General features: G+C 53.0%; 1 protein-coding gene across 3 annotated transcripts in view; it reads left to right on the forward strand.

Annotated features, from left to right (window-relative positions):
- SLC6A17 (solute carrier family 6 member 17) overlaps window positions 1-20,565 on the forward strand; it is a 57,852-nt gene extending 37,287 nt beyond the window's left edge. Inside the window, exons 7-13 of one of the 3 annotated variants that reach the window (XR_006885973.1) lie at window positions 10,738-10,979; window positions 11,240-11,432; window positions 13,544-13,736; window positions 14,265-14,424; window positions 16,165-16,327; window positions 16,826-19,747; window positions 19,938-20,565. Coding sequence is in view for 1 of the 3 variants with exons in the window: in XM_046645114.1 (XP_046501070.1) it covers window positions 10,738-10,979; window positions 11,240-11,432; window positions 13,544-13,736; window positions 14,265-14,424; window positions 16,165-16,327; window positions 16,826-17,194 (1,320 nt within the window). In the remaining 2 variants the exon portion in view is untranslated. Of the gene's footprint in view, window positions 1-10,737; window positions 10,980-11,239; window positions 11,433-13,543; window positions 13,737-14,264; window positions 14,425-16,164; window positions 16,328-16,825 lie in introns of all 3 variants that reach the window. The other 2 variants (XR_006885974.1, XM_046645114.1) reach the window with 2 other exon arrangements.
- The last annotated feature ends 6,240 nt before the right edge of the window (window positions 20,566-26,805 follow it).

Here is a 26,805-nt window from a genome sequence, read left to right on the forward strand (position 1 = left end):
CTGTGACTGTTCCAGCACAGGATTGGTGAGATATGAGGAACCCTGGAACCATTTCAAGTTCTAGCCTTAGAATGGTGCTATAGAGTGCCAGGGTCATTGCATACAGCTGCCTAGGCTGTGCACTGCTCCATTTATACTGGCCACAATGTGAATGACATCCTCAGGGGTCATGCCATTTGGCAGCTGTGGCAGAGTCCAAGAAGACTTTTGGCCAGGGCATCTCAGAATCCACCTCAAAGAAGCATGGGCTCTCCATGGATATGCTAAATGACCTGGAAGGTATTCACTTCTATAAAGTCTTCCAACATCAGAAATAATCCAAAATGTAGGACTTGGACTTTCAGTTACTGAGTGTGGCAAATGCATTGTGACCAAGATACTGTGATGGCCCACTAGCATCTTTGATGGGACAGTAACTCATGTGAATAGCTAATGAATTTCTTGAATTTCTTGGATACTACCTCTCTTGGTTACTTTCATTACATCCAGTTAAAAAACTCAAGTAAGTATGGGGTACTGTGCAATTAATCATGTGATTTACTCAACACAAAGTGGTACATTTCTAACCACCAAAACTTCCAGGGATGTTTATTAAAATTACAACTGTTCATGTCCTTCAGCCCAGCAATTCCATTCTGGGTATTTGTCCCACAAATGTACTCACACACAAGCAAAATGATTTGTGCACAATATTGGTCATTACAGCATGTTTTAGTAAGAAAAGGTTGAAACAACCCAAATGACCATCTTTCATTTATTCCTTCATTCAGCAAAGGTTCACTGAATGCCCGTGATATTCTGGGCACTGTCTTGGGTCCTGGGATCCAGCAGTGAACAAAGCAGACAAACTTCCCGGCCCTCATGGAGCTTGTGTTTTAGGGGAGGGAGACAGATAGCATAAAATAAAAGAGTTGTTAGATGGTGTTGAAAGAAGGATTAGGGGTGTTGGGGAAAGGAGTGACTTTAGCTAGTGTGATCAAAAAGGGCATCCCTGAAAAGGTGACATGTGAGTGAAGACCTGAGGAGGTGAGGGAGAAGGCCACATGGACATTTGGAGGTAACACATTCCATCCCAAACAGAGGGAAAAATAAATGAAAATCCCTTGAGATTGGATAGGTCTGGCATATTCAAGGAGGCTAGTGTGGCTGGAAGGGGACGGGAGAGAAGTAGGTGGTCAAGGGGCAGTGGGGAGCCAGATCATGGTGGTCTTGTGGACCCGGTAAGGACTTGCATGTTTACACTAGGTGAAATGGGAGCCATTGTAGAGTTTCAAGCAGAAGAATGACATGATCTGACTTCTATCTTTGAAGGACCATTCTGGCTGCCACAGAGAATCTGAGGGGGCAAGGGCAGAACTGGGAGACCTGCTAGAAGGCCTCATCCAGGTGAATTCATCCAGGTGAGAGGTGACTGTGCTTGGAGCCCAGGTAACAGCAATGGCAGTGATGAGAAGTGGTCAGATTGAGGATATGTTTAAGAAGTAGAGTCAATGGGATTTTCTGTTGGATTGGATGTGAGGTGTGAGAGAAAGGGGTCAAGGATGATGCCAAGGCCTTTTGCCTGAGCAACTAGAAGGATGGAGTTGACGTTTAGGGAGATGGAGGAAGACAGGGAGGAGCAGGTTTGGTGAGGAACACCAAGAGTTCTGTTTTGAACATGGCAGGTCTAAAATGTCTAATAGATATCTGAGTGGAGATGTTGAGTAGGTGGTTGGATAGATAGAGGTCGGGTGGACATATAAATTTGGGAATCAGAGTATTTCAAGCCATGGACTGGTTACAGTCACCTGGAGAGTGAGCATAGTCAGTGAAGAGGACTGAGCATTGGGGCCCAGCGTTTAGAGGTTGGAAGAGAGAGAGAGCCAACGAGGGAGGAGAAGAAAGAGAGAGAGAGAGAGAGAGAGAGAGAGAGAGAGGTGTCCATCCCAGGAGGCAAAATGGAGAAAATGCTTTAAGAAGGAGGGAATGGTCAGCCATGTCCAAGGCTGCTGAGAGGTCAAGTGATGAGGCAACAGAGGGGTCACTGGTGACCTGGACAAGAGGTGTTTTGGTGGAGTGCTGGGGGCAAAGTCTAATAGGAACGAGTTCAAGGGAAAATGGGAGGTAAGGATTTGAGATAAGTAGTAGAGACCACTTATATTCAGGAGTTTTGCTGTAAAGGGGAGGAGAGAAATAAGAGATGCGGTGGTAACTGGAGACGGCCAGCGGATCGAGGGTGTTATTTCAGAATTTTGTATGATGATAAAAATAATCCATCATACACTGCTAGTGGGAATGTAAAATGGTGCAGCGGCTTTGGAAACCAGTCTGGCAAGTCCTCAAAACGTTAGTCAGAGTTAGCATATGACCCAGCAATTCCACTCCTAGGCACATATCCAAGAGAAGAGAAAACGTATGTCACACAAAACCTTTACACGAGTGTTCATAGCAGCATTATTCAGAACAGCCAAAAAGTAGACGCAACTCAAATGTCCATCAACTGATTAATGGAAAAATAAAAGGTAGTATATTTCTACAATGGAATATTATCTGGCCATACAAATGAATGAAGTACTGACACATGCTACAACATGGATGAACCTTGAAAACATTAAGCTAAGTGAAAGAAACCAGTCACAAAAGACCACATATTGTCTGATTCCATTTACATGGAATGTCCATAACAGGTGAATCTGTAGAGACAGAAAGTAATTTAGTGGCTGCTTAGGGCTGGGCTTGTGGGGAGGTTGGGGCAGAAATGGGGATTGACTATTAATGAGTATTAAATGACTTTCTTTTTGGGGTGATGAAGTTGTTCTAAAATTGATTGTGGTAATGGCTGCACAACTCTGTGCTATGCTAAAAAATGCTGAATTGTACACTTAAAAAAATCCAATAAAGGGGGAAATCGATGCTATTGGAGAGGAGGGAACCAAAGTCCTTGAATAAGCAGGAGGCTGGGACCCAGTGCCCATGCAGAGGAGTTGATCTTAGGAGCACACGCTGTCCCCACAGGAACAGAGGATGGGCCAGCCTGTGGGTACAGATGCTGGCAGCTTAGGAGCTGTGGCGAGGAGCTTCTCGTTGCGGGAGTTCTCTCCCGAGGGTGTCGTTTTTCTCTCTGAAGTAGGCAGCAAGGTCATCAGCTGAGGGTAAGGATGGTGGAGGAGGGTTTGGGGCCTCATGAGGAGTGAGCCTGAAGGAATTGTGAAGAGGTGGGGATGTGTGGATGGGAGCAGCACGAAGTCACACTGGGGGTCAGGGGTGACCTTGGCCTGCATGGTCACAGCTAACGCTTTGCCAGTTCCAAGGTGGTCACTTCTTCACGTTTCAACATCTCTGAGAGCAGGCTGTTTCCCACAGTCAGTGAGGTACTTAAAACAATTGTGTGTTTTACAATGGATGTGCTGACCATGTGCCAGGCACCCATATACATACCTACCCCTATGAACTCATTGACTCTCATAAGGACCCTGGAGGTGGTGTTACTATCATGGCCGTTTTGCACATGGGGAGACTGAAGCAACGAGAGGTTAAATGACTTGTCCAACGTCCCACTTGTCCAGGGTCCCAAAGTGTGTGTTGTGTGACTTCTCCAGCTGTGTTTAGCTGCTTGGGGGAAGGCCCAGAGTAGATGGAGGGGTGGAGTCACCAGGGTTGGGAGTTTATCAAGCAGTGACGATGGAGTGAGATGGCAGGGGAGCTGAGAGTGTACAGGACCACTGACTAAGCCCATTAGGAAGGGAGGTTATGATACACACGGGGTGAGGGCAGTGAAACAGAGGCAGGTCCCAGTGGGGTTGAGTTATATTTGGAGTCAAGATACTAGAAGGAGCGAGCCAGAAGGATGGGGTACTTTGGACTGCAGGACTCTTAACATTGAGATTACAGTTGGAGCACAACTATTAGTTATGACAAAGGCCACACATGACCCTAGGAGTGGGGGGAGGACAAGATAGCAGAAGGGAGGAGGCAAAGGGACAGAGAGGCAGACTGTTGGAAGGGACACTGATGTAGGTGTTGAAATCGCCCAGAATTATGACAGCAGTAGTGTTGGAAAGAGAGATGGTGCACAGTGGAATGACGGCGAGTGACCTGGAGGAATGGGCAGCACCCCGTCCACCTCCAGGCCCAGTGGTACCAAGGGTGTGTCAGAAAACAGCCTTCACCTGAAGTCAGGATGAAAGTCATGCCAGTCTTCTGGGGTGGGGCCCAGCACAGCCCGAGCTGCATGGGTGCTTCGGGCATCTCCCTCTTGCTTTGCTGCCTTGGGGTCTAGACGAGCGAGCGGTCCTGACCAGCGAGCCAGACTGGCCACAGGGTCAAGGGTGTGCATTAAGAAGAGAAGTGGGGTCCCTGTAAGTTGTGAAGGCCAGGGGGTAGAGGTTAGTGTGGAACTCTGACTCCCACGGTCAGACTAAGGCTTCTCAGGAGGATGATGAGGGCAGGCCTGCCAGTGACCAGAGGGTGGGCTCCAGAGCAGATGGTCTGATTCAGATCCCAGATCCTCATCTCTCAGCAGTCAGAGGGCAAGTTCCTTAGCCTCTCAGAGCCTCAGTTTCCTCAGCTGCAAGATGGGGTGAACCATGGTAGCTCCTTCGCAGCACTGTCAGGAGAGTGTGCAGGACTGCTCGTGGTGCACAGAGAGCGCGTGGCCAGCGTTAGCTGTTATTATTCTCGTCCCTTGTGAAGGTGACACTGTTCTTGGGCAGCAGGAACCCGATGCTCCAGTGCCATCTGGTGTCGTGGCCCCGTCTGGCTCTCGCACCGGCAGGTGCCTGGGAATGCTGAGAAGCAAGAGCATGTGCTCCTGTCACGCAGCTGCTCAGACTAGGCGCTCAGCAGCTGCTTGTGGTTTCAAAAAGCATCTTCATGCTGCTGAGTCAAATGCCGTGAAACGCTTTGTTCCCTGTGTTAGGAAGTGACTCAGCCATTGTGTCAAGGAAATGGCAGGAAGCTGTTGCTGTTTCAACAACACCCCAAGGAGGGTGCGAGCCTTGTCTTTGGTGAGGAAAGCCCGTTTCCCACCTCTCCTCCTGCAGTCACTGCTGATGTCTGGAAAGGACATTGAGCTTCCTGAGGTCTGGCCATGGCTTCATCCTCTGTTGACGTTATGATCAAGACCTTGCTGAAATCATGCACCATCATCCCAGAAATCCTGAAAGAACTCCTTTAAGCTCAAGCAACAACAGGCATTCAATATGGAAGGAGCCTGACTCAGTTTACCCCCAGATGAACATTTGGCATCTGGTCATCTGCATCTCAAGGATGCCCCTCCAAGGGCCTGCAGGCTGGAAGGGAGATACCCAGGGACCACTCCCCCAGGGCACTTTTCTCCTCCAAGGTGAAGCTTTGGCACTCGCAGATGCTTTCCTGGGCCCCTTGTTAATGTCAGATTTGGATTCGTCAGTTCGCTTCAAAATAATCTAGGCATTGAGAGGAAAACGTGGGGATACAGAGGAAGCAAGATCGGCCGTGTGTTGATAATTGTTAACGCTGGGCGATGGATGCTTGGGACCTCACTACACTATCCTCTCCACTTTTGTACATTTCACAATAAAAGTTCTAGAATTTTTTAAAACAGAAGAAGAATAGCAAATAGATACAATCTTAACATACAGACAAACAAAAAACAATTTTTGTTTGCATCCAAAATCATTGCATGCAAAGCCATCCTACTGTGTCCTCTGAGAAATACCTCCCGCCCCGCTCCAGGGCCAGCTCGGAGGGTGCAGTTTGGGACTACGGTCTCCTTCATGGGGTAGCTGCCTCCTTTTTGAAACCTGGCCCCGAACAGTGACTGGGCCCAGGGAATTTATCCACATCTTAGTTTTAGGTTTAGGGAGGGGTGAAAATCTTAATGATGGCATATGTTTGGGTCTCACAGATGGTCCAGACCTTTTTGTAAAAACTTCAGTAATGACTGAACAGATCAAAAAGGAAATAATTATTTCAAAAGAAGAGGAAAGAGAAAAGGAAGGCAAGCCAGGGTCAAAATAGCCATGCTTTAGAAAGTAGAAGTTACAAGTGCTAAGGATCTTCTTGTCCTAGAAGACCACATGGTAGCTCATAAAGGCTGGTACAACTTCATGGCCCCTGTGGGGTCCTTCCCGCTCAGCTCACCTCTGGGAAACAGGTCCGCCTTTGTCTGTCTGTCTCTCTCTTGCCTTCACTGTTCCTGCTCTTCTGTGTGCTGGCCACTGCTCATACAAAGATGAACGGCAGATGGGCCCAGCCCTAAGAAGCACAGTGTTGAAAGGAAGACAGATACATAAATCTAATGCAGGTATTGACAAGAGCTGTGAGAGCCCAAGGACCACGACTAGCTCTGCCAGAGGCAGTCAGGAAAAGCTTCAAAGAGGGGGTGACATCTGTGCTGGGTTTTGAGAAATAAATAGGAGTTCACCAGAAAGTGAGTGGGAGGAAGGGAGTTCCAGGCAGAGGAAACAGCCTGGGCAAAGGCCAGAGGTATGAGACTATGGTGTTTTTGAAGAGTAGTAAGTCCACTACATGTAGAGTGTTCAGAACATAGAGTGGAAAAAGATTTTCCATTAGACAGTGGGGAACCATCGAAGAGTTTTCAACACACCAACAACATGACCAGAGTGGTGTCCATCTCAGTCTGCCCTCTCTCACAAAATCTTGTGTTTCTTCGTAGTTGGAACTCACCAAACTACCCAGAGCCCTCCCACTAGTCCAGGTTTTAGCCTGAGGGAAGTGCCAGGTTCCAGCTGATTGGCAGAACTGTCCTGACTGACATCCGTGAACACAGGCGAATGCCAGGATGCCTTCCAGGCTTAAGTCATTTATGACCTCTGCCCATTTCTGGAGCCTTCTGGGAGGATCATTAAAAAAAACCCACCCAAGAGAGGGGACATACAGAAGTCCTTTCCCAGAGGGACAATGATTATTTGGTTCTCCTTTTTTAATAATCTTCAAATTTCTCTTAGGAGCATGTATAGGCCCCTATTTCTTTATTCACAATGCCAACATCCAAATAGCCCTGAAAAACAGAGTTGTTTTTTTCTTTCCCCCAGAACTCATTTGGCGGCAAAATGACCTGAACAGATGTGAGGCTATTTATAGTCTTTATTGATTCACTTGGTGTGAATATTCATATTCTGCTGCAGAAATACTAACATGTTTGATTACAGGGTGCTGCCCCAGACCCCATCGGGAGTGTTATGTAGTTGTGTAGCATAAGCACCATATTAGCCTTCTAAAATATAATTAGAAACAAAAATCTGAATTTCAAAACCAGTCTGGCCCCAGGGTTTTTACATAAGGAAATATGGGCCTGTCTTACTTTGGTGAGGAAGAGGACATGTTAAGCATAGTGGGCCCTCAGCAGTGTGAGACGACCCTGCTCCACTTCTCTGGTCGTCTCACTCTCCCAGGCTCCACTCTGAACATTATAATCCATTTAAAGGTGATTCATGGGAAGGTGAAAGTGTTTGGTAAGCACGTAGTTATCTCCTACTGGCTCTCTTCCTGGCACAGGCCCTCCCCTTACACAAGGCTTACTTATCCTCTGTTGTCTGATCTTCTCCTGTGTCTGTAGTTTCTGAAAATAATCAGCTCACAGTAACCCCTGTGCCAAAGAGGCCTGTTTTGGGTGGCACATTTTGCTGCCCTTCACCTCCATCTCTTCCTTTCTGCTTCTCAACTCCTCTCACTCCTACTTCACTTCTGGCCCCGTGGCTCCCTGAGCAGCTCTGCTAAGCCTACCCCTGACCTCTTGGCTCTTTCCTCCCAGTAGCATCTTTCACTGGGAGCCTGGGGCCCTCCTCCTTCCTGACGGGCTTTCTTCTCATGGCCTCATCATCCAGCCCCGTCTTGCTTTTCCTCCTGCCTCGACTGCATCCCATCTCCCTCCCTTGTAAGGTCCTCTTCCCTGCATTGAACTCGGAGGTCCTGACTGGCCCCAGGCCCCTGCCTCTTCTCTGTCCACAGCCAGAACTTCGTTCCTGCAGGTATACCGCTGCTCATGAATTGTATCTCGAGTTCAGCTCTCTCCTCTAACTCTCAATCCAATTGTCTGACTCCTTACTTGACATCTCCTCTTAGCTATCTCAAAGACACAGTAAATGCAATGTTTCTAGAACCAACGTGTTGATCTTCTCTGCTCTGACCCTGCCAAGACCTGCCCTTCTTCCTCTGTTTCCGTCTCTACCCGCTCAGCTATTGAGGCCAGAAGTGTGACCATCACCTCTCCACCACCCTCATCTCCAGCCCATCACTGAGGTCATGTTGGTTTTTCCTGCTACAGTCTCTCCATCTGCACCACCCTGACCCTAGGCAAAGCTGCCATTACCTCCCCACTGGACCCCAGAAGGTGCATCCCAGCAGGTCTGCTGCATCTGCTGGTTTCTTCTAGAAATGCACATCGGATTGTTTCCCCTTCCTTCACGCCCCGTAGGGGTTTCCTGGATCAAGTGCTTTCTCAGGATCAAGACAAGGATCCTTACAGACCTTTGATCTGACTCCTCTGACTCTCCCAGCCTCACCTGTACCACTCCAGCCTTGTCCTCCCTACTCCAGCCAGCGGGTGAAGGATCTCTTCCTCGTGGAAGCCTTCCTTGGCCTCCTGACTCACTCAAACCCCTGTTACAGGTTCTCCAAGCATTGGGTGCTCAGCCTTCACAGCCCTTGTCACATTTATTTGTGGGGTCGTTTGACTTTGTCCATCTCTCTGAGTGTCAGCTCTGTGGGAGCTGGGACCTTGCCTGCTGTTGCTCCCCATGGCTCCCATCACCTAGCCCTGGGCCTGTCCCAAAGAAGGTGCTCGGGGTCTGATGGATGAGTGGCTGCATGTCATATCCACAGGAAGGCCACGTCACGATACAACTGTTGAGTGCACAGAGAGGGGGAGGAGACGGGAGGGTGTCACCTTCTCATGGGTGCCAAGGGGCTCTTAGATCCTTAAGGTCTGGGTTCTGGGCTTTCTCAGTGGACCAAAGATGGCTTTACCTGTTATGTGTGGGGTAGGGGGCCTTGATCTCCCCTGGAGTACACACACCTTCCAGCCAAGCGGTCCTCCTGGGTCTCCATTTGCGTATGGCCCTGAAGTCCGACAGCTCTACCACCGTCTCCCCCACCTCCTCCTCCTCAGCATGGGGGTGCCTCCCCAGCCCCACCGCTCTGCCAGCCTCCAAGCTTGCCAATGCCTTCTCAGCTGGCGGAGTGACTCCAGGTCACTCAGATACTCAGATATGCCCAGGAAGCTGCTGCAATGGCAGGCAGGTGGCCCTCTGTCCGGGCTGTTAGGGTTGTAATAGTAGAGCTGGATGGACCCGCCAGTCCACCTCCTTGTCACGTGAGGAATAGACTTACCCACGGTGGGCAGTAAGGGGTGGCCGGGCCAGGACCACGCAGGCTTGTGTCCGCAGGAGTAGCTAACTTTCTAACTCACCCTTGGCCTCCCTCATCTGTCTGGAGTGAGGTCACTTGGGGCCACCTCAGCAGCAAAAGTCAAAGGGAAAGCCTCTGAGGAGCATAGCTGGCAGCCCACCTGAGTCAGGAGACGGCGCTGGGAGGGCGCCATTGGCCTAGCGCCAGGTGATCTGTATTGTAGTAACTCCTGCCCAAACTAGCTGGCTCCACTACTTCAGGCAAGTCATTTCAGCTTTGGGCCTCAGTTTACTCTTTCAAAATATGAATAATAATCCCTGCTCCCACCGAAAAACCCTGTCCTGACTAGGTCAGAGGCATTTTGTCAGGCTCAGATGCTGCCATGTGCCAGGCATTGCCTGCTGCTGTACATTTGGTCCTCACGGTCACTCTGGGAGGGGGGCTATGTTTTTCTTCCCACTTCTCAGATGAGAAAACCAAGGTTCATCAAGCAGGCACTGTCACTTGCCTGAGCGTTCTCAGCTCATTAAAGCTGGGAGTTACATTGAGACTTGGGCCTGTCTGACTGTAGAGGCCCGTGCTGGGTCCAGGCTGTGGCCCCTGGCTTGAGGAACAAATAAAAGGAAAATGGACATGACAGTGCTTTGGAGATGGCCCCATGCCATCCAGATGCCACTGGGGTTCAGGCTCTGTCAGGTCTGAGGGCAGATGGAGGGTCAGGCAGAGGCTCCCCCTTCCTGGGAAGTGTCTGGTTCTGCTCTTCAAGTTGGGTAGATGGGGGGGTGGGAGTTCTTCTGTGACCTGAAGCATGTAGATGTGGATGAATGAACATTGGGCCTTTTTTCTGGGATAAGGGAGATCGGGTGGGCAGGAAGGAGAAGGTGGTGTCTTTTTTCATGGTTTGAGGTGGAGGGGGTATCAGGGAGACATTGGTGTTCTTAGTTCTCTTGTGCTGTTGTGCAGGTTGTACACTGCATGGCTCTAGGAGGCACCATTCACACTACAGTCTAAGTGAATGGCACTCCCTAGAGAGGTGCACTATACCTCATACCCGATGGCCCTGGAGATGTTCCTTAGTATGATAGCTCATGGTAAGCAGTGATAGCAGTTAAAATTAACTGAGAAGTTACCATGTAAGGACATAGCATTTATTTTATCTTACCTAAGCCTCACAACAATCCTCTGAAGTTGATACTGTTATGTGTGTTTTACACATGGGGAAACTGAGGCTCAGAGGAGTTAGGGGAATTGCCCAAGGTCACACGGCCCCAGCTCTTTCCCACTCTCCCACGCTGCCTCTGAACTCCATTGAGGTTGAAGGAAGCAGATGTGGCGGGAACTTCAGTGCATGAATAAAACCATCATCTGTGTGTCTCTTTTCTTCCCCCTTCCATGGCCCCCCCATAGCTGGACAAGATGCTGGACCCCCAGGTGTGGCGGGAGGCAGCCACACAGGTCTTCTTTGCCCTGGGGCTGGGCTTCGGGGGTGTCATCGCCTTCTCCAGCTACAACAAGCAGGACAACAACTGCCACTTCGATGCCGCCCTGGTGTCCTTCATCAACTTCTTCACCTCGGTGCTGGCCACCCTCGTGGTGTTCGCTGTGCTGGGCTTCAAGGCCAACATCATGAATGAGAAGTGTGTGGTCGAGTAGGTGGCCCCTCTCCTCATGTCCTTATTCCTCCCTGTCCAGCTTACCCAGGAGGGACAGGCGGGCTGTGGATGCAGAGTCCCCATCCCCCTGGGCTGAGGGATGGAGATGAGAGGTGCTCTCTCTGTCCCCAGCCCTGGACCCCAGGGACAGTTCCAGCGATGTCTCTGTTGATGGTCCAGGGGTCCTGCTGGGTGGTGCCCCCAGGGTCGTGCCCACTCCTTCCTTTTGACCTGGCCCTCTCCCCTTTGTGCTGCAGGAATGCCGAGAAAATCCTGGGGTACCTCAACTCCAACGTGCTGAGCCGGGCCCTCATCCCTCCTCACGTCAACTTCTCCCACCTGACCACCAAGGACTACTCGGAGATGTACAAGGTCATCAAGACCGTGAAAGAGGACCATTTCTCAGCCCTCGGCCTCGATCCCTGCCTTCTGGAGGACGAGCTGGACAAGGTGAGGGACAGACTGCCCTTCCCAGGACAGGCAGGGAGGCAGACGTGGAAGTGCGGAACCCAGAGACAGGCTGTGGGGAGCTAGAGCTTGGGTGCAGGCTTCCAAAAGCCACCAGGGACTCATTCATTTACTTGAGCACCTACTATGTGCCCAGAGAGGGAGAGAGGAAAGGTAACAGCCAAAACTGCTGCCCTGAGGTAGGTTGGCTCCTGACAGGAGACAGGCAGACACAGACAACAGAAACCATGGGAAGTGCTGAGGGTGACTTTCACATTCTTTGAATGGGTCATAGGAAAGGCGTTTGGAATAGTGCCTTGTACACAGCACGCAGAAAGTAGGTGTTTGTGTTAGCATTAGCATCTGCCCTTTGTGTCTGTCCCTTTTTGCCCTGATGACAGTGTTATGAGTCGAGTGTTAATATTGTCCGCTATTTTATAGGTGAGTGGCCTGTAAGTGGGGAGCTTGCTCAGGGTCTCACAGTGAGCAAGCAGGGAGCCAGGGCTCAGATTCCCATGCTCTGAGTTCCCCCTTGATGCTTCTGCCCCCTCCCCTGGCTGTCCCCACTCTAACTCCTACTGCCACCGTGACCCTTAGTCCCTGGGGTGGCGTAGGACAGGGGCAGGCTGCCCCCTCTTTCATGCCCAGGCCCAAGTCTGGACACCTTGCCTTTATTCCCATAGGCACAGCTGGAAACTTTCAAAGTGACTGTTCCATTAGAAGAGGTGCCAAGGGAGAGACATGCCCAGAGGGTCCTGGGAGCCAGCTGGTGCCAAGGCTGATGTGGGGCAGAGCCAGCTCCTGTCAGCTGGGGCCAACCCTGCCCCTCTTTCTGGGGCCAGGGAGGGTGATGCTTTCCCAGTACTGAGGTCTGAGCTCCATGTTCAACGTCAGCTCCGTTCCACTGGCACCGTCCCAGATGAGGGAGCTGCATCCGCTCCCCTGACTCTTCCCATGTGATCAACAGCAGAAGGGCCCAGTCTGGGGACCCCTGCCCTGGTTTCTTCCCAGGTGACTGGCGGCAGGAAGGACCTCCCCCTTCCACAAGACCTGCCCCATTCTCACGGTGTGGCCTGGTCCTCTGAATAAAACTCAGGCTGTAGCCGTTTTTGTTTTGTTTTGTTTTGTGAGGAAGATTGGCCCTGAGCTAACATCTGTTGCCGACCTTCTTCTTTTTGCTTGAGGAAGATTGTTGCTGAGCTGACATCTGTGCCAATCCCCTTCCATTTTATGTGGGATGCTGCCACAGTGTGACCTGACAAGTGGTGCTAAGTCTGTGCCTGGGATCCGAACTCATGGACCCTGGGCTGCTGAAGAGGAGCACGCAAACCTAACCACTAGGCTACTGGGCCAGCCTCTTGTAGCAGTTTTTTTATACAATACAACCTCAATAACATCCACATGACAAGGATTACATACACAGTGGGGGCAGGTGTTCCCTCACAATTGCAGGACATTGCAGGACAACACAGAAGTGTGTCAGTGGGCAGTGTGTGGTCAGTTGCCCCGTGAGCAGGGACCCAAGCATTAAAGCAGTGGTCCTCTACCTTGGCTGCCATCAGAGTCACCTTGGGGCTTTACACAACCCTGATAGCCAGCTTTACCCCTAGACCTATCAATCATTGTCCCCAGAGTGAGACCCGGGCGTTGCTGGTTTTAAAGGCTCTGATGTGATTCTACTGGGCAGCTGAGGTTAAGACCACTACGTTAAGGTCTGGAGTTCAGAGCTGGGAGCAGCCAAAACTGTGGCTGAAGCAATCAGGGAAGACTTCTTAGAGGAGGAGGGCCTTGAGCTTGGTGTGTTTCTAAATGTGAGCATCTTCATCTGAATCGCCTGGAGTCTTTGTACAGCTTGCAGGTTCCAGGTCCCACAGGCAAACTCCTGAATTGGTGTCCTACTCCCTGGGGGCGATTCTGATGCCCACTCAAGTGTGAGACCCACTGGCCCAAAACAAGAGGATTTAGTTAGGGGCGGGGAGCCCTGTGACAGAGGGAATAGTTATTTCCATGGCTCCAAGGGCAGACATAAGGAAGCAGGGGACTCCTGGGTCGGGGGGGCGGTAGGTGTGGGCCCTCAGTGAGCCCTCGCCTTCTGCCCCCTATCCACCCCACAGTCTGTGCAGGGCACAGGCCTGGCCTTCATCGCCTTCACCGAGGCCATGACACACTTCCCTGCCTCCCCGTTCTGGTCCGTCATGTTCTTCCTGATGCTCATCAACCTGGGCCTGGGCAGTATGATCGGGACCATGGCGGGCATCACCACGCCCATCATCGACACCTTCAAGGTGCCCAAGGAGATGTTCACAGGTAACTCCTCCCAGCAGACCCCACTCACTTTGTGACAACGATCAGCTTGTGGCTCTGACTTTAGAAAGACCCCGTACCCAGAAGCCCGCCCCCACCACTGAGACGCAGCTGGAGCCTGGCCATGCCGCCCAGAGAAGAGCACTGATGAGCCAGGGGGAGAAGGCTGTCTGGGAATCTGTGGCAAACCTGAGCTAGGAGACAGACCTCCTTCTTGGTTCCTTTGCCCCTCCCCCAACGGCCTGCTGAATCATCTTGGGCAGGGGTAGCCTCCCTCCATGCTGGCCTTGTCCCCTGCTCCATCTCTGTCCCCCCAGCCCTGGGATGTTCCCCACCTAGTAGAGTGAGAGCTCAGACCTTCAGCATCTGGACCACCTCCCCCCAGGCAGGGCTGGGCTGGGCCTGCTGAGGGTGGGCTGCAGGTCCACTGTGGGGAGGGGTGGGCTGGGAAGGGCCTGGGTACCCCCCAAGACCTCCAGGCCTGCCCACCCTGCACCTTTGCCCCCACACCGGCCTCCCGGCTCTCTGTAGTGGGCTGCTGTGTCTTTGCATTCTTCGTGGGGCTCTTGTTCGTCCAGCGCTCCGGAAACTACTTTGTCACTATGTTTGATGACTACTCGGCCACCCTGCCACTCACCGTCATCGTCATCCTTGAGAACGTCGCCGTGGCCTGGATCTATGGAACCAAGAAGTAAGGGAGATGTGGGGAGGGGTGGGGACGGGAGGAGGGGTCTGTCCCGTCCTGACTCCCCGGAGAGTGCTGTGTTGCCAGGGCTGCTTGTGAGCGGGACAGGAGATCACAGAGTCAGGATGTCAGAGCTGAAAGTGCCCTTCTAGATCACAAGTGAAACTGAGACTCAGACATGACCGCCCAGGGCCGCTTGGCTAGTGAGAGGCAGAGCCAGTCTGAAGACGCAAGTTTTCCCGGTTCAGGTCCTGGAATCACCCTAAATTGCCTTAAATTACCATAGCACAACTCTTCAGAAATCTCTTAGGCCTGTTAAGCACGTACTGGGTGTACGAGAAGCCCTTGCCCTCAAAGAACATAGAGACTCCGGAGCCTGAAACATAGAGACTCCGGAGCCTGAAACATAGAGACTCCGGAGCCTGAAACATAGAGACTCCGGAGCCTGATTCGCAGTTTTGAGGTGATCTACGCAGGGGTGTGAGATGAGTGTGGTTTCGGCCTTAAGTTTGGTCGGGTGGGTAAGAGAATTCAGCAGTAAGAACGGATTGGGTCTCAGGGCCTGAGCCTGGGACAAACCCACACTCACCGTCAGCCCCTGGCCTCAGGCCTCAGGCCTCGTTTGAGAACAAATCTGTATCCCCAGGAAGCCCCAGGTCTAGGTCCGCCCACTCTCAGTGTTGGCTGTGGCCTCACTCTCCTTGTCCTCAGTGAGTCCTGGACTCTACCAACCCACTCAGCCCGACCCTCCCCCGACGTCTGGACCCCGTCTTTGAATCACCCTCTCTCATGGGCCCTGCTCCAGCCATCTCCTTGCCAGGGAGGGCAGGAGGGGCCGGGCGATGAGGAGGGAGCAAGCTTGTGAGCCGGGGCTGGAAGAGGCTGCTAGAAGGGGCTCTGACCCTCCTGCAGTCTGGTGAGGCCCCAGTACCTCAGCAGGTGTATATAGGATTATATAGGAAACTAATTATATTGAAAATTAGCAGATTACTGTTTAAAATCTATGATATAGTAATGTGCTTTATTTTTGCTGCATTAAGTTTCAACATCTAGCTGTGGCTCTAATAATGATAATTTTGAAGTAGCGATGAACGCAAATTATGTTGTAGGTATCTTCAATTGTAATGTGATAAGAAAATCACGTTATCTGTGATTTAATCAACTGGTGACAGTCACAGGTACTGTTAATATTACTGTGGTCGCTTGCATTTATAATGGAAAGAAATCTAAGATTTCAGTTAAGTGCTATTGAGGTGAACATGACTTTTTTTTTTAATGCCATTTGTGTACAGAGCATGCCAGCCTCCCAGAGTTGCACCCAGAGAGCTGTGGTTAGAAACCCTTGCGTCAGGGCCAACTTCTGCCTTTGGACACTCGGGACATGCACTTCTACCTCTTTTCCAGCAGGGGGCGACTAGAGCTAGGCCGGCCTGAGTGGGGCCGGGCCCCAGAGAACACAGAAGCCCATACTGCTTCGTGCCAGCCCAGGGCGTGTCGGGTAGGCTGTATCACATCCCTGGGTGGAGTGTGACGTAGTCAGAGCAGGTTAGAGGAGGACAGCAGAGCCTTCCCAGAGGCTCTGTAGCCAGGCCACAGAATAATAGATCAGGAGCATTGAATGTGAAGAATCGAAGAGTCCAGGAGGGAAGGACTGGTCAGTGAAGGCTTCTTGGAGGAGGTGGCTATGGAGGAAGGGACAGGCACAGTGGTGGTGCCAACTGCTGGGCCCTCTGCTGCCCCTGGCAGGTTCATGCAGGAGCTGACGGAGATGCTGGGCTTCCGGCCCTACCGCTTCTATTTCTACATGTGGAAGTTCGTGTCTCCGTTGTGCATGGCTGTGCTCACCACGGCCAGCATCATCCAGCTGGGGGTCACACCCCCGGGCTACAGCGCCTGGATCAAGGAGGAGGTGAGGGGTGGGGGCCCTGAAACCCCAGGGACGTTGGCATCTTCCCAGGCCGTTAATGTAACAGGCAATAGTGATCAACCCTTATAGGGTGACTGTTGTGTGCCAGGCCCTGCCAGGGGCTTTGCACACCTGATCTGTAACCTTCACAACAGCCCAAAGAGAGAGAAGGCATTATCTCCATAGCACAAATGGGGAAACTGAGGGTCGAAAGGTTGACGTCCTTGTCCAGTCTTTCTAACCATGTTCTCGCTCCACGCCTGTGGAGGGACTCACTCATCCTTTTACAGATGTAGAAACTGAGACCCAGGGAGGCTCAGACCTAACCAAAGTGACGGGCTAACTCAAGTAGCACCTGCTGCTGACCCCATCTTTGCCAATGCCTGGCCAGGATGGGGGGTGGGGGTGGAGGGAGGGCAGGAAGAGGCAGTTCTGCAGGTCCTGGGAGGGTGAGGCTGTCACCCTGCTGGGCAGCAGCCCTCACCCCCGTCCGCCCCCCAGGCTGCCGAGCGCTACCTGTATTTCCCGAACTGGGCCATGGCGCTCCTGATCACCCTTATCGTCGTGGCCACGCTGCCCATCCCTGTGGTGTTCGTCCTGCGGCACTTTCACCTGCTCTCTGACGGCTCCAACACCCTCTCCGTGTCCTACAAGAAGGGCCGCATGATGAAGGACATCTCCAACCTGGAGGAGAATGACGAGACCCGCTTCATCCTCAGCAAGGTGCCCAGCGAGGCGCCCTCCCCCATGCCCACTCACCGCTCCTACCTGGGGCCCGGCAGCACGTCACCCCTCGAGAACAGCGGCAACCCCAATGGACGCTATGGAAGTGGCTACCTCCTGGCCGGCACCCCCGAGTCAGAGCTGTGACTGCTGCCCCCACCCCGCCTGCCTCTGCCCCACACCCGACCAGCCCACTTGTCCCAGCCTGGCCTCTGCCCCTAGGCCAGGCCCTCTGCCCAGCTGACTTCTGCTCCCAAAACCTGTGTGGGGGCCGGGAGAAGCTCTGTCCCCCAGTCCAGGTCCCCAACCTATGTAACCCTCTGAGACCCTTTCACCAAATTGTGACCGAATAACTGGAACAATCCAGAAGTCCTGATTCTCAGCACAGGGGAGACTCCGAGTGGCCACTTTAGGGGTCACTCCACCCTCTCTCTGTCCCTGTAACCTGCCACCTGCAGTTCTGAGGTCTTGGGGTCCCTCTGTGCTGCCAGGTGGTGGTGAGAGGGACCAGGGCGAGGGTGTGAGGGGGTGCCTTATTCGAGGCTGGGGTAGGACATGTGCCAGGATGCAGGGCTCACCTTGGGATGGGGTTCTGCCTTGTGAGGTGGATGGAGCCCTCTGGCTTGAGCAGTGGGAGTCAGGGGGGCTCCTCTGCCCCTGTCTCCAGGTGGCTTCTCCGATGTCCTTGCCCTGCCTAGGGTGAGTGGGGCGTGCTCATGCACCTGCCTGAGCCTGAAGCCCTCCCTGCTCCGTCAGGCCTTAGCTGTTTCCCTGCCCTCTCCTCCCACTCTGCCCCCCGCGATCCTGGAGCCCAGAGTGGTGGCTCTGCCTCTTCCCTCAAGAGAGAAGAGGAGAGTGCACAGAGAGGTTTCCAGAGCACACCTGACGGTTCACAGCACAATTCAGAGGTTTGGAGCACAATTGTGAAGCACATTCCCTCTCCTCTCACCTGGGGCCCCCCTTTCTTGCTAGTGGCAGCTTCTCCCCTGGAATAGAGTCCCTGGAGTTCAGGGGCTCACACCCGGGAGGCCTCGCACCTGGGGAAAGACAGATAATTTCACTGCCCCTTTGGGCCGCCACTCACTCTCTTAGTATAAGCACAGCCACCCGGTGTGTATGTCACGTGCAGACACCTCAGAAACCTTTCCCAAGCCACCTGGCCCGTGGTGGGGAGGGCCACAGGCAGTGCTGTGGACACTGGAGGCTGCCAAAGGGAAGGGCCGGGCCTCTGTCCTGGGGCCCAGCCCCCACAGCATCCCCACCCACCCTCACCTTTGGGCCTCCCCAAGAAGAGGGAGGCCCTCGGAGTGCAGGCTGGGAGCATTAGAACCTGGCTGGAGAGTAAATGTCTGCAGAGAGATGGATGAGCCAATGGGAGGATGGATGGCTGGCTGGATGGATGGATAGAAAGAAGCTGGGACAGCAAATCTCCATCTTTGAGAGCTGTGGGGAGCAGGGCAGGAGCAGGCCACAGTGCTGGGCCGGGGCACCCTCACAGTGTCCTGACTCCTCTTGTGGCTCCCAGTGCTCTCAGCCCTGAGAGGGACAGACTAGGCCCAGGGTTCGCTCCTTCGCCCCTTAGTCCTTTGGTCCCTCCCCCACCTCTTCTCCCATTTCCAGCCCTCTCAGCCCCACCTGTCCTTCCTGAGTGTGTGAGGGGAGAGGGAAGCCCACCCACAACAGCCCGCCTCAGGCCCCTCACCTGACAACGCCTCCCAGCTGGCCCCATGCCTAATCCCAAACAGAATTAGCAACAGGAAAAGCAAGGCCCCGGGAGAGACACTCTATATATACTCTTCTATAAATTCTATTTCTATTGTATATTCAATCTGTACATGTGGGTGTAAATGCTGTTAAATGACAAACCCAATATTATACTGTGGCTGGTGGACTATTTTCATCCTCAGTGCTGTACAGATCTATTTTCATTGTATATTTGATATATTTTTAATTTTGTAGCGTGTGGCTGGGCCAGGCCCCAGCCTGCCAGCCTGTGACGGGGGCTGAGCTGGGGCCGTCTGCTTGGTCCTCGTGGGCTCGCTCGTGCTTGTAGCCTTTGCGGTGAGTCGGGCCCTGTCCTGGCTGTGTCTCTGCTGTTAGACATAGGGCCCAGAGCTTGGTGTGCGTGTGTGTATGTGTGCATGTGTGTGTGTGCGTGTGCTGTGTGCACATATGTGGGTGTGGGTGTGTGTAGGTGCTGATTTGTGCTTCCCAGTGTTCACCCCATTCTTGAAGACCACGCTGCCCTCGCCCCACCACCGCCTCCTCTCTATGTGTCAGGTGAGGCCTCAGGACAGGTCCTCTGGGAAGCCGCCTGCTGTGGGAAAGTCACGTGTTTCTTGCTGGTGACTCATTGCCTTCACACCACTGGGTTTGCCAGAAACAGAGAAGGAAGGTCCTTGGAGGGAAGAAGCCCTCAAATTTATTTTCCAGCCAATCTCTTGCTGTTCCCACTGGAGTCATAAGCTCTTCATCGGGAAGAAAAGTCCTGGATTTCTTAAGATGGCGAGAGCCCCAAGAGGGCATCTCACAGATCTCTGTCCTGAGTTTGTCCTTGAGGCAGTCCTGACTGTTCAGAAAGGAACAGCTGCGCCTCCCCTGGGCTTCCGGCACACACCTCTGCTCACTCCTCAGGGGAGCCGGGAGTAAGGGGTGGGCGGCAAGGCCAGTGGGGTCAAGAGCAGATGGGGCATCTGACAGGTAAGATTCAGCCCCAGATTGCCTGGAGGAGCAGGAGGTGCCTGGGGAGGGGCAGGCCCCCACGTCCCTGCCCAGGGTGCCCACCCCACTGGCTTTGGTGCTGTCTATGCAGTGCCCACAGGAAACAGAGCAGACTCCAGGGCAGGGCAGGGCGTGCCTGAAAGAGGGCCCTGCCCTGCCTGCCTTCCAGGCCCCGTCACCAGCTTCTTGCTCAGGGAGCCCTCTTCACTGAGGCAGTGTGAAGCCTGAGGCCCAGATCGGGGTGGACAGGCGGAGCATACAAGTTGATGCCTGCGAGGTTGGTTTTTGCTCTCCAGCAATAAATCTGAGGGACCACTGCGTTCCTTGTGCCGGGAGAAGTCCCCTGAGTCAGCCCATCATAGGCCATGAGGCTGGGAGCCAGAAGCTGCGTGGTCCCAGACCCTGAGCAAGCCTGCAGTATTATGGGCAGGGGCCTGCCCTTCTGCCCATCCTCATAGCCCACCGGAGTAACTCCCCACTGTGGAAAAGAGAAGAGACTGAACAGGTGGGAATGCTCCTGACTCCCTGAGCATCCACTAGGCCCTGAAACTGGGGGCCTGCTGACTGGGGTGGGGTGGGGGCCGAGGGTATCTTCCCATCCCGAGCTCGGCTTTGTACAGATCCAAGCACACACGGCAGGCATCACTTTAGGTTCCAGCACAAGGTTGGAACAATACAAGTTTGTATGGCCCATGGCTGGTAAGAGCCCTGGGTCAAGACCACTCAGCCCAGGGGAGAGGATGGGGCCTTGTCACCCCCGGAGCCCTCCTTCCTCTCTACCCACTGCCCCCCATGGTGTACAATAAAGTGTCTGTTCTTACCAAGCTCCTCTTGCGTTTCCGATCTGTCTGGGATCAGGGGGAGGGGCTGGGGGAGGCTGAGGGTCCCGAGGGCAGCTTTGTGTGAAAGCTTGGATGGGGCAGGTCGAGAGGACGGCTGTGGGAGTTGTGGGTGCAGGCTGGCTGGCTGAGGAGTTTGGGGAGGATGGGGAGGGACCTGCATTTATTTTCCCAGGAATTGTCCTGGGTGTCTAACAATGTACACACTTGTCCTGGGCCTCCCTGAGTATCAAGTACTCCATCTGCCCACCCCATGGGATCTCTGCAGCTGTTCTCTGAGGGAGGGGCTCTGTTGTCTGGGTTTTCCCAGGTGAGGAAAATGCTGCTTCTTCTGAGGTGAGGATGGTGTTCAGTGTCCACTCAGAGGGCTTTGTGGGGGAAGTCCCCCCCCCCACCACCACCCTGCCAGCAAGAGCCATACCTCTGAGCTCTGCAGGGGTGAGATGTGGAGGCCCATCTCAGGGAAGGGCTGGGGGCTGGAAAGCTGCCAGCATCCAGAGGCCTGAGAGTGACAAGGGGGATGGCAGGGGACTCAAGCGTTCGCAGGAGCCAGCATGTTCTAAGTTCTGAGGGAGTGGCCCCTCTCTTCAAGGTAGCTCTTTTGCAAACTTCAGTAGAAGGTAAAGATTAAATATGGTGTTTGACATTACCTGTTTTCTCAAATTTCAATCCCAAGTATGTATGTATTAAGCACCTCCTGAATGCTCGGCTCCGTGAAGAACAGAATGAGCTGGTGGTAGGGGGAGCGCTGCTCCCAACCTCACCCTCAAGGAGCATAGACACTTGGAGAGGCAGGACATCTGGCTCGTAGGGGAGGTCCTGCCCCACCCCACCCCACTCCAGTCTGCAATGGTGCTGCCTGATCTCAGACACAGGCAGCCAAGGTCCCCAAAGGAACCTTTTGTTTCCTTCTGCCATAGAGAAGATGTTGTTCCAGGAATAGCCACCAGATGGCAGGAAACCCCTTCTGTCCGGGTCTTAGTCCACCTCTCCAACTTCATCACATTCCTTTGTGGGTTAGTTTACTCATTGAACAAACATTTATTGAGTATCTGCTGGGAACAGGCTCTGTGCCAGCTACAGATACACGAATAAATCAGCGTCCACTGCCCTGAATTTTGCGATGGAACTCCCCATGCCCTGGACTCCAAATCTCCCCACCTATCTCTCAAACAGGGGAATGTCCTAGGGCTGGAAATGTCACTCCTGGTAAATTCATCCAATCCTTTGGTTGAAGGTAATGTTTTTGGTTGAAATGTCAACCCTCCTGCCAGCAGGGGCACACAGACCCACTCAGACTCTGAAGCAATATAACAAGGGCTCGGGGGCAAGGGGGCTATGGAGTCAGACTTCCCAAGTTCAAGTTCAAATGCCAGCTAGGCCTCCCGCCTCCTGGGAGACCCAAGGCAAGTTACTTAATCACTCTGAGCTTAAACTTCCTAATCTGTAAAATAGGTATAATGAATGGATTGAATGAGATAAGGCATGTTGCTGTGTATCGTTTCCCCAAACTTAGTGGCTTAAAACAAGCATTTTATCATATCTCATGGTCTTTGGGGTGAGCAATTCAGGTATGGCTTGTCTGAGCAACTCTTCTGGTGGCAACTGAGGTCACTTTTTAGTATTCAGCTGGCAGATGAGCTGGTTTGGAGTGTCCAAGGCAGCCTCACTCTCATTCACTCAAATGGCCGGCACCTCACTGAGAAGGGCTGGAGGGCTGGGCTCAGCTGGGACATGGGCCAGAGGAGCATCTCAGCTGGCCTGTCCAGCAAAGTTCACGTCTGGGAGGCCAGACTTCTTATGCGATGCCTCGGGGTGCCCAGAAAGACCATTTCAAGAGACAGGAGGTGGAAGCTGCCAATTTCTTAAGGCCTAGGCCTGGAAAATGGCACAGTGTCACTTCCGCATATCCTATGGGTCACGGCATCTGCCAAGAATTAAGGGGAAGGCCTACAGATCCCACTTGTTGGCTGGAAGGGGGCCAAAGACTTTGTGTCTGCCCATGTAATGGGTCTGTTCCAGGGCGTTGGGCATCTTCAGTCATTGGTACCGAGTGGAAGCTTTCTCCTGAGGGGAAGTCAGCTTAGAGAGACAGAGCTGGGCACAGAACAGGTAAGTTAGGATGGGGGAGGTGAGTGGCTGAGTTTGCGCCCTGGGCGGAGGGAGCAGACAGGGAGGAGGAGAAGGGCATGTGGGAGGACACAAGAGGCCACTGTTGATGCCTCATGGTTGCTGTCTCATGGTTGCCCCGGGGGCGTGCGGCAGGAGATTGGTTTGAGTTATGGCTCTGTCGCCAACTGCACGACCTTGGGCAAGTCAGTTAAACCCCTGAACCTCCACTTTCTAATCTCTAATAGGAGGATGACAATAAAATCCCTTTCTTGCAGAGATGTTATATGGGAAAAATGAACTCCTTCTGGAATACAGTATAGAATTCTTTCCAAACTAAAATAGAATAGGTTCTCATTAACTATTAGCTTCCTTTCTTCTTACAACTAGAATAAATCCATGGGGCCTGCTTCCTTCTGGGGGTCCCATCACTCATGCAATGAGCCATTCTCCCAGAGCTATTCAGAAAGAATAGTTGCGGCCTAAACCTAAAGAAGCCAAGGAAGGAGAGGAGAGAAGGCACTGTCTCCAGGAAGGGGAGTGTCACTGGTCCTACACACGGTCCTGCTTCCCCCACAAACAGCCCCAACCAGCCACGCAGGCTCAGCCAGCTCCAGCCACAGGCGCTTGGCCCAGCATTGAAGAATTCTGTAGACCCAGGGATGTGGTGGTTTTTTATTTTTTTAAGGCCCCAAATTCTTTAACACTTCAAGGAAGTGGAGTCTATGCTTCCCCCCTTGAATCTGGATGAGCAAATGTGTCCTTTGATCAATAGAATATGGCGGAAGTGATGCTTCGTGACTTCTGAGGCTAGAATAGAAAAGGTCATGCCACTTCCACCTGACGGTCTAAGGATTATGGTTCTGGGGAAACCTAGCCGCCATGTAAGACGTCCAACTAGCCTGAAGCCAGCCCGTGCTAGAGAGGCCGTGTGTCTGCAGGTGCTTCCGTTGACAGCTTTAGCTGAGCTCCGAGCCAACAGCCAGCATCAACTGCCAGCCACACGGATGCGCCATAGTGAAGGGTCAGCCCAGCTGACACCTGACTACAGCCGCGTGAGGGACCCCGAGCAACAATGGTTCAGCTGAGCCCTTCCTAGCTTCCTAACCCATAAAATCATGAGCAAAATAAAACGCTTGTTGGATTTATACCACTAAGTTGTGGGGGTAATTTGCTTCACAGTGATAGTAACCAGAACATGAGCCTTAGTGATTATCTGGCCCAACTAGAACAGTTGGGGAAACTGAGGCCCAGAGAGGGGAAGAGATCTACCAAGAATTCTCACAACTAAGCAGGGGAAAAACTGGGGCCAAAGCCTGGGTTTCTTGACTCTCAATCCAGTGCACCCTCCATACAGCAAGGTGCTGACAGGCAGGGCTCCCACGGTCTCCCACCCTCATCCCACTGCCTCCGTAATTCCATGCATCAAGCATGAATCGAGGGGTCTGAGTGCCCAGGATTGTCCTAAGCCCTGGGAATCTACAAAGAAGAATTTGGCAGGGATCCCTGCCTTGCAGAGGCCATCATAATTTGACTTGGAATGTCCTGCCCACAGGCATACTCACTGTGCCAGGCACACTACTTTCTTTACTTATATTATCTTAAATAGGAAGAAACCTGGGAAATGGGGAGAAGACTATGCTGTCACTCAACAACAAATAAACCATTATTAAGATCACTCCATGCCAGCCACAGTGCCACCTGCAGAGCAGCAAGACTCAGTGCAGATCATCCTGTGGCTCTCTGGGTCAGAGCCGGGTGGGTGCTGGGTCTCCCCGTTCTTCCCAGGGCAGGGAAGGATCCCTGGGCTTCATGAGCATCCAAGAGGAGCTACAGTTTGGTCTGCCTCTTCAAACAACTACTTCTCCTGTCCCCAGGACACTGCTTGGGGGAACCAGGCCCATCAGGACTAATTAACTGCTCTAATGGAATGAACCAGTTTGGCTGGAATTTAGCCCAGGTGGGAGGAATCTGTACTTTTCTAGATGGAGAAATGCTGAGCGCCAAGGAGTCTTGGCAGCTGGGCCCTGAGCTAACGTGCATGCGCGTACTCAGGCTCTCTGGACCCAGGCTGGGTCTCCATCCCAGCAGCCTTGAGCAAGGAGGGCTCTGGGGGGGTCCACTGAGCTGGCCCTGATCCTGATTCTCATTGGTCTCCATGTGGAGGCCATGGGGGCCCCCATATCATTCTCTGCCCTTGGCCCAACCCCAGCCCCAGCTGTCTCTCAGAACTCACCACAGCTCCTAGTCCTGAAATCTCTCAAGGAGAATGTGTCTGTGAGCTGGCACCAGGTCCCTTCCAACCCTATGACTCCAAGTCCACAGTTTATGGGGCTCTGAGTCACAGCCAGGCCTGAGTTTATGGCCTGCACCCTTTTGGTCCCTTCCCTTTAAGAGTTGGGCCATCAAAAGCCATCTCTGGAGTTCCTTGGGGCCCCAAAAATACCTTCACAGCAACCCAACGCTGCCTTCAGCCCTTGTGCAGAGCCATTCTCTCTGACCTCCACCAGGCCCCGTCGACTGTCCTCTATGGCTGGGTTCTCCCCAGATCCCTCCTGGAAAGGCTCTCAGCAGTTTATTTGGAGCCTGCAAATCCTGCAGGCTGCCGGGGGGTGGGGAGGGGGAGGCAGGATAAAATGAACTGATAAGCAAACTCTCGTTCGCCCTTCTCTCCCTCCATGGGGGGAAAGGCACTGTCACCCTCTGCCCCAATGATGATGCTGATAGAGTAACTCAGTTAACCAGACTGGGGAGCAGGGCAGGCTGGGAAAGGATGCTGGCTCCTTGACCTGAACCTGAGGGAGGCGTCAGTCCCTGGCAGGAGCTGGAATGCCAAAAAGGGGGAGGCATGAGTAGCAATGGATAGGACCTTGTCTTGGCAGCTTCTAGGCCTTTAGCCCCTCCAAACAAGCAGAGTCCAAAGAAGGAAGATGGAGAGATTGATGGCTCCTGTCACCCCAAAGTGGCTGAGCCCCCTGCCAAGCCCCCAGTAGGGTAAGGAGATGGGTAAATGACTTTGATGTCAAGCTCTCCAGCTTCCCACTGGCGAGATCAGCTTCAGCTCTGAGAGAGAAAGGGCCTTATTTGAGGGTTCTAGAAGGTCTACAGGTACTTGACAGCCCCCATCAGTGTCCTCTGGGATCATGGTCCTCTTTTCCTATCTTTCTGCCATACCTTTATTCCTGGTGAGAGAAACCACTGTGGCTGACACTTTAGCATGAACTGGCTCCCAGACAGACACTCTTTTCTGATAACCAGAAGAAACGGGGGCACCCAGGGGAGGAAGGTGGAGAAAAGGTGATAATGGAGAGAAAGAACCTTGTGGGATTAGGAATTTACAACTGTGTCTGCTTCGTGATCTTGCTTAAGCCTGTCCGTTACCAAGGTCTTGGAGGAATGGAAAAGGGAGAGAGCAGGCAGAGTCCCAGATAGGAGAGTTAGTCTGGGAGAGGCACCTGAGGTCCTGGAATTGACAGGAAGCCCAGAATCAGCTGTCACCCGGGCTATCAGCCCCTTTTCTCCGCATCACGACAGCCCAGAGATGAGGGTGAGGTCTGGAGCAGGGTCTCCCAGCACCACCAGGGGGCAGCACCCACCCATCAAGTGAAGGCTGTCACACTTGCAGGCTGGGCAGGGGGCTCCCCTCTTTCCTGGCATCTGTGTTTTGGGGAAACAGCATGACTTCACACACACAGACTGACGGGGACAAACCCTATGATGCCAACTGCAGCATACAGAATCCCTCAGAATATTCCAGAAAGACCCAGGTAACACGTCAGCCCAGAGCTCTAGGATAAAATCTTTAACAAGTGGTGAGGCCTCTGGCCTGTGGCTGGGCTCCCCTCCCCAGGAGCTGGTCAGTGGGCTGACTCAGGGGGCCTCTCCCCAGCGCACCTTTACTGGCTGCCTCTCCCAGATGGGCCCTCTGGGTTCCTTGGCTCTTCCTGGGTTCCCCCACCCCACACCCCAGCTTTCCGGCCTCCCCTCCAGGCCTCCTTTTTCCCTGGCAGCTTTCTCCCTCTACCTATCTCCCCACATGCTTATCTCCGTCCACAAATGCCACAGAATGGAAGCACCTAGAGGCAGAGC

Source organism: Equus quagga, chromosome 18 (genome assembly GCF_021613505.1).
Source record: "Equus quagga isolate Etosha38 chromosome 18, UCLA_HA_Equagga_1.0, whole genome shotgun sequence".
Lineage (NCBI taxonomy): Eukaryota > Metazoa > Chordata > Mammalia > Perissodactyla > Equidae > Equus > Equus quagga.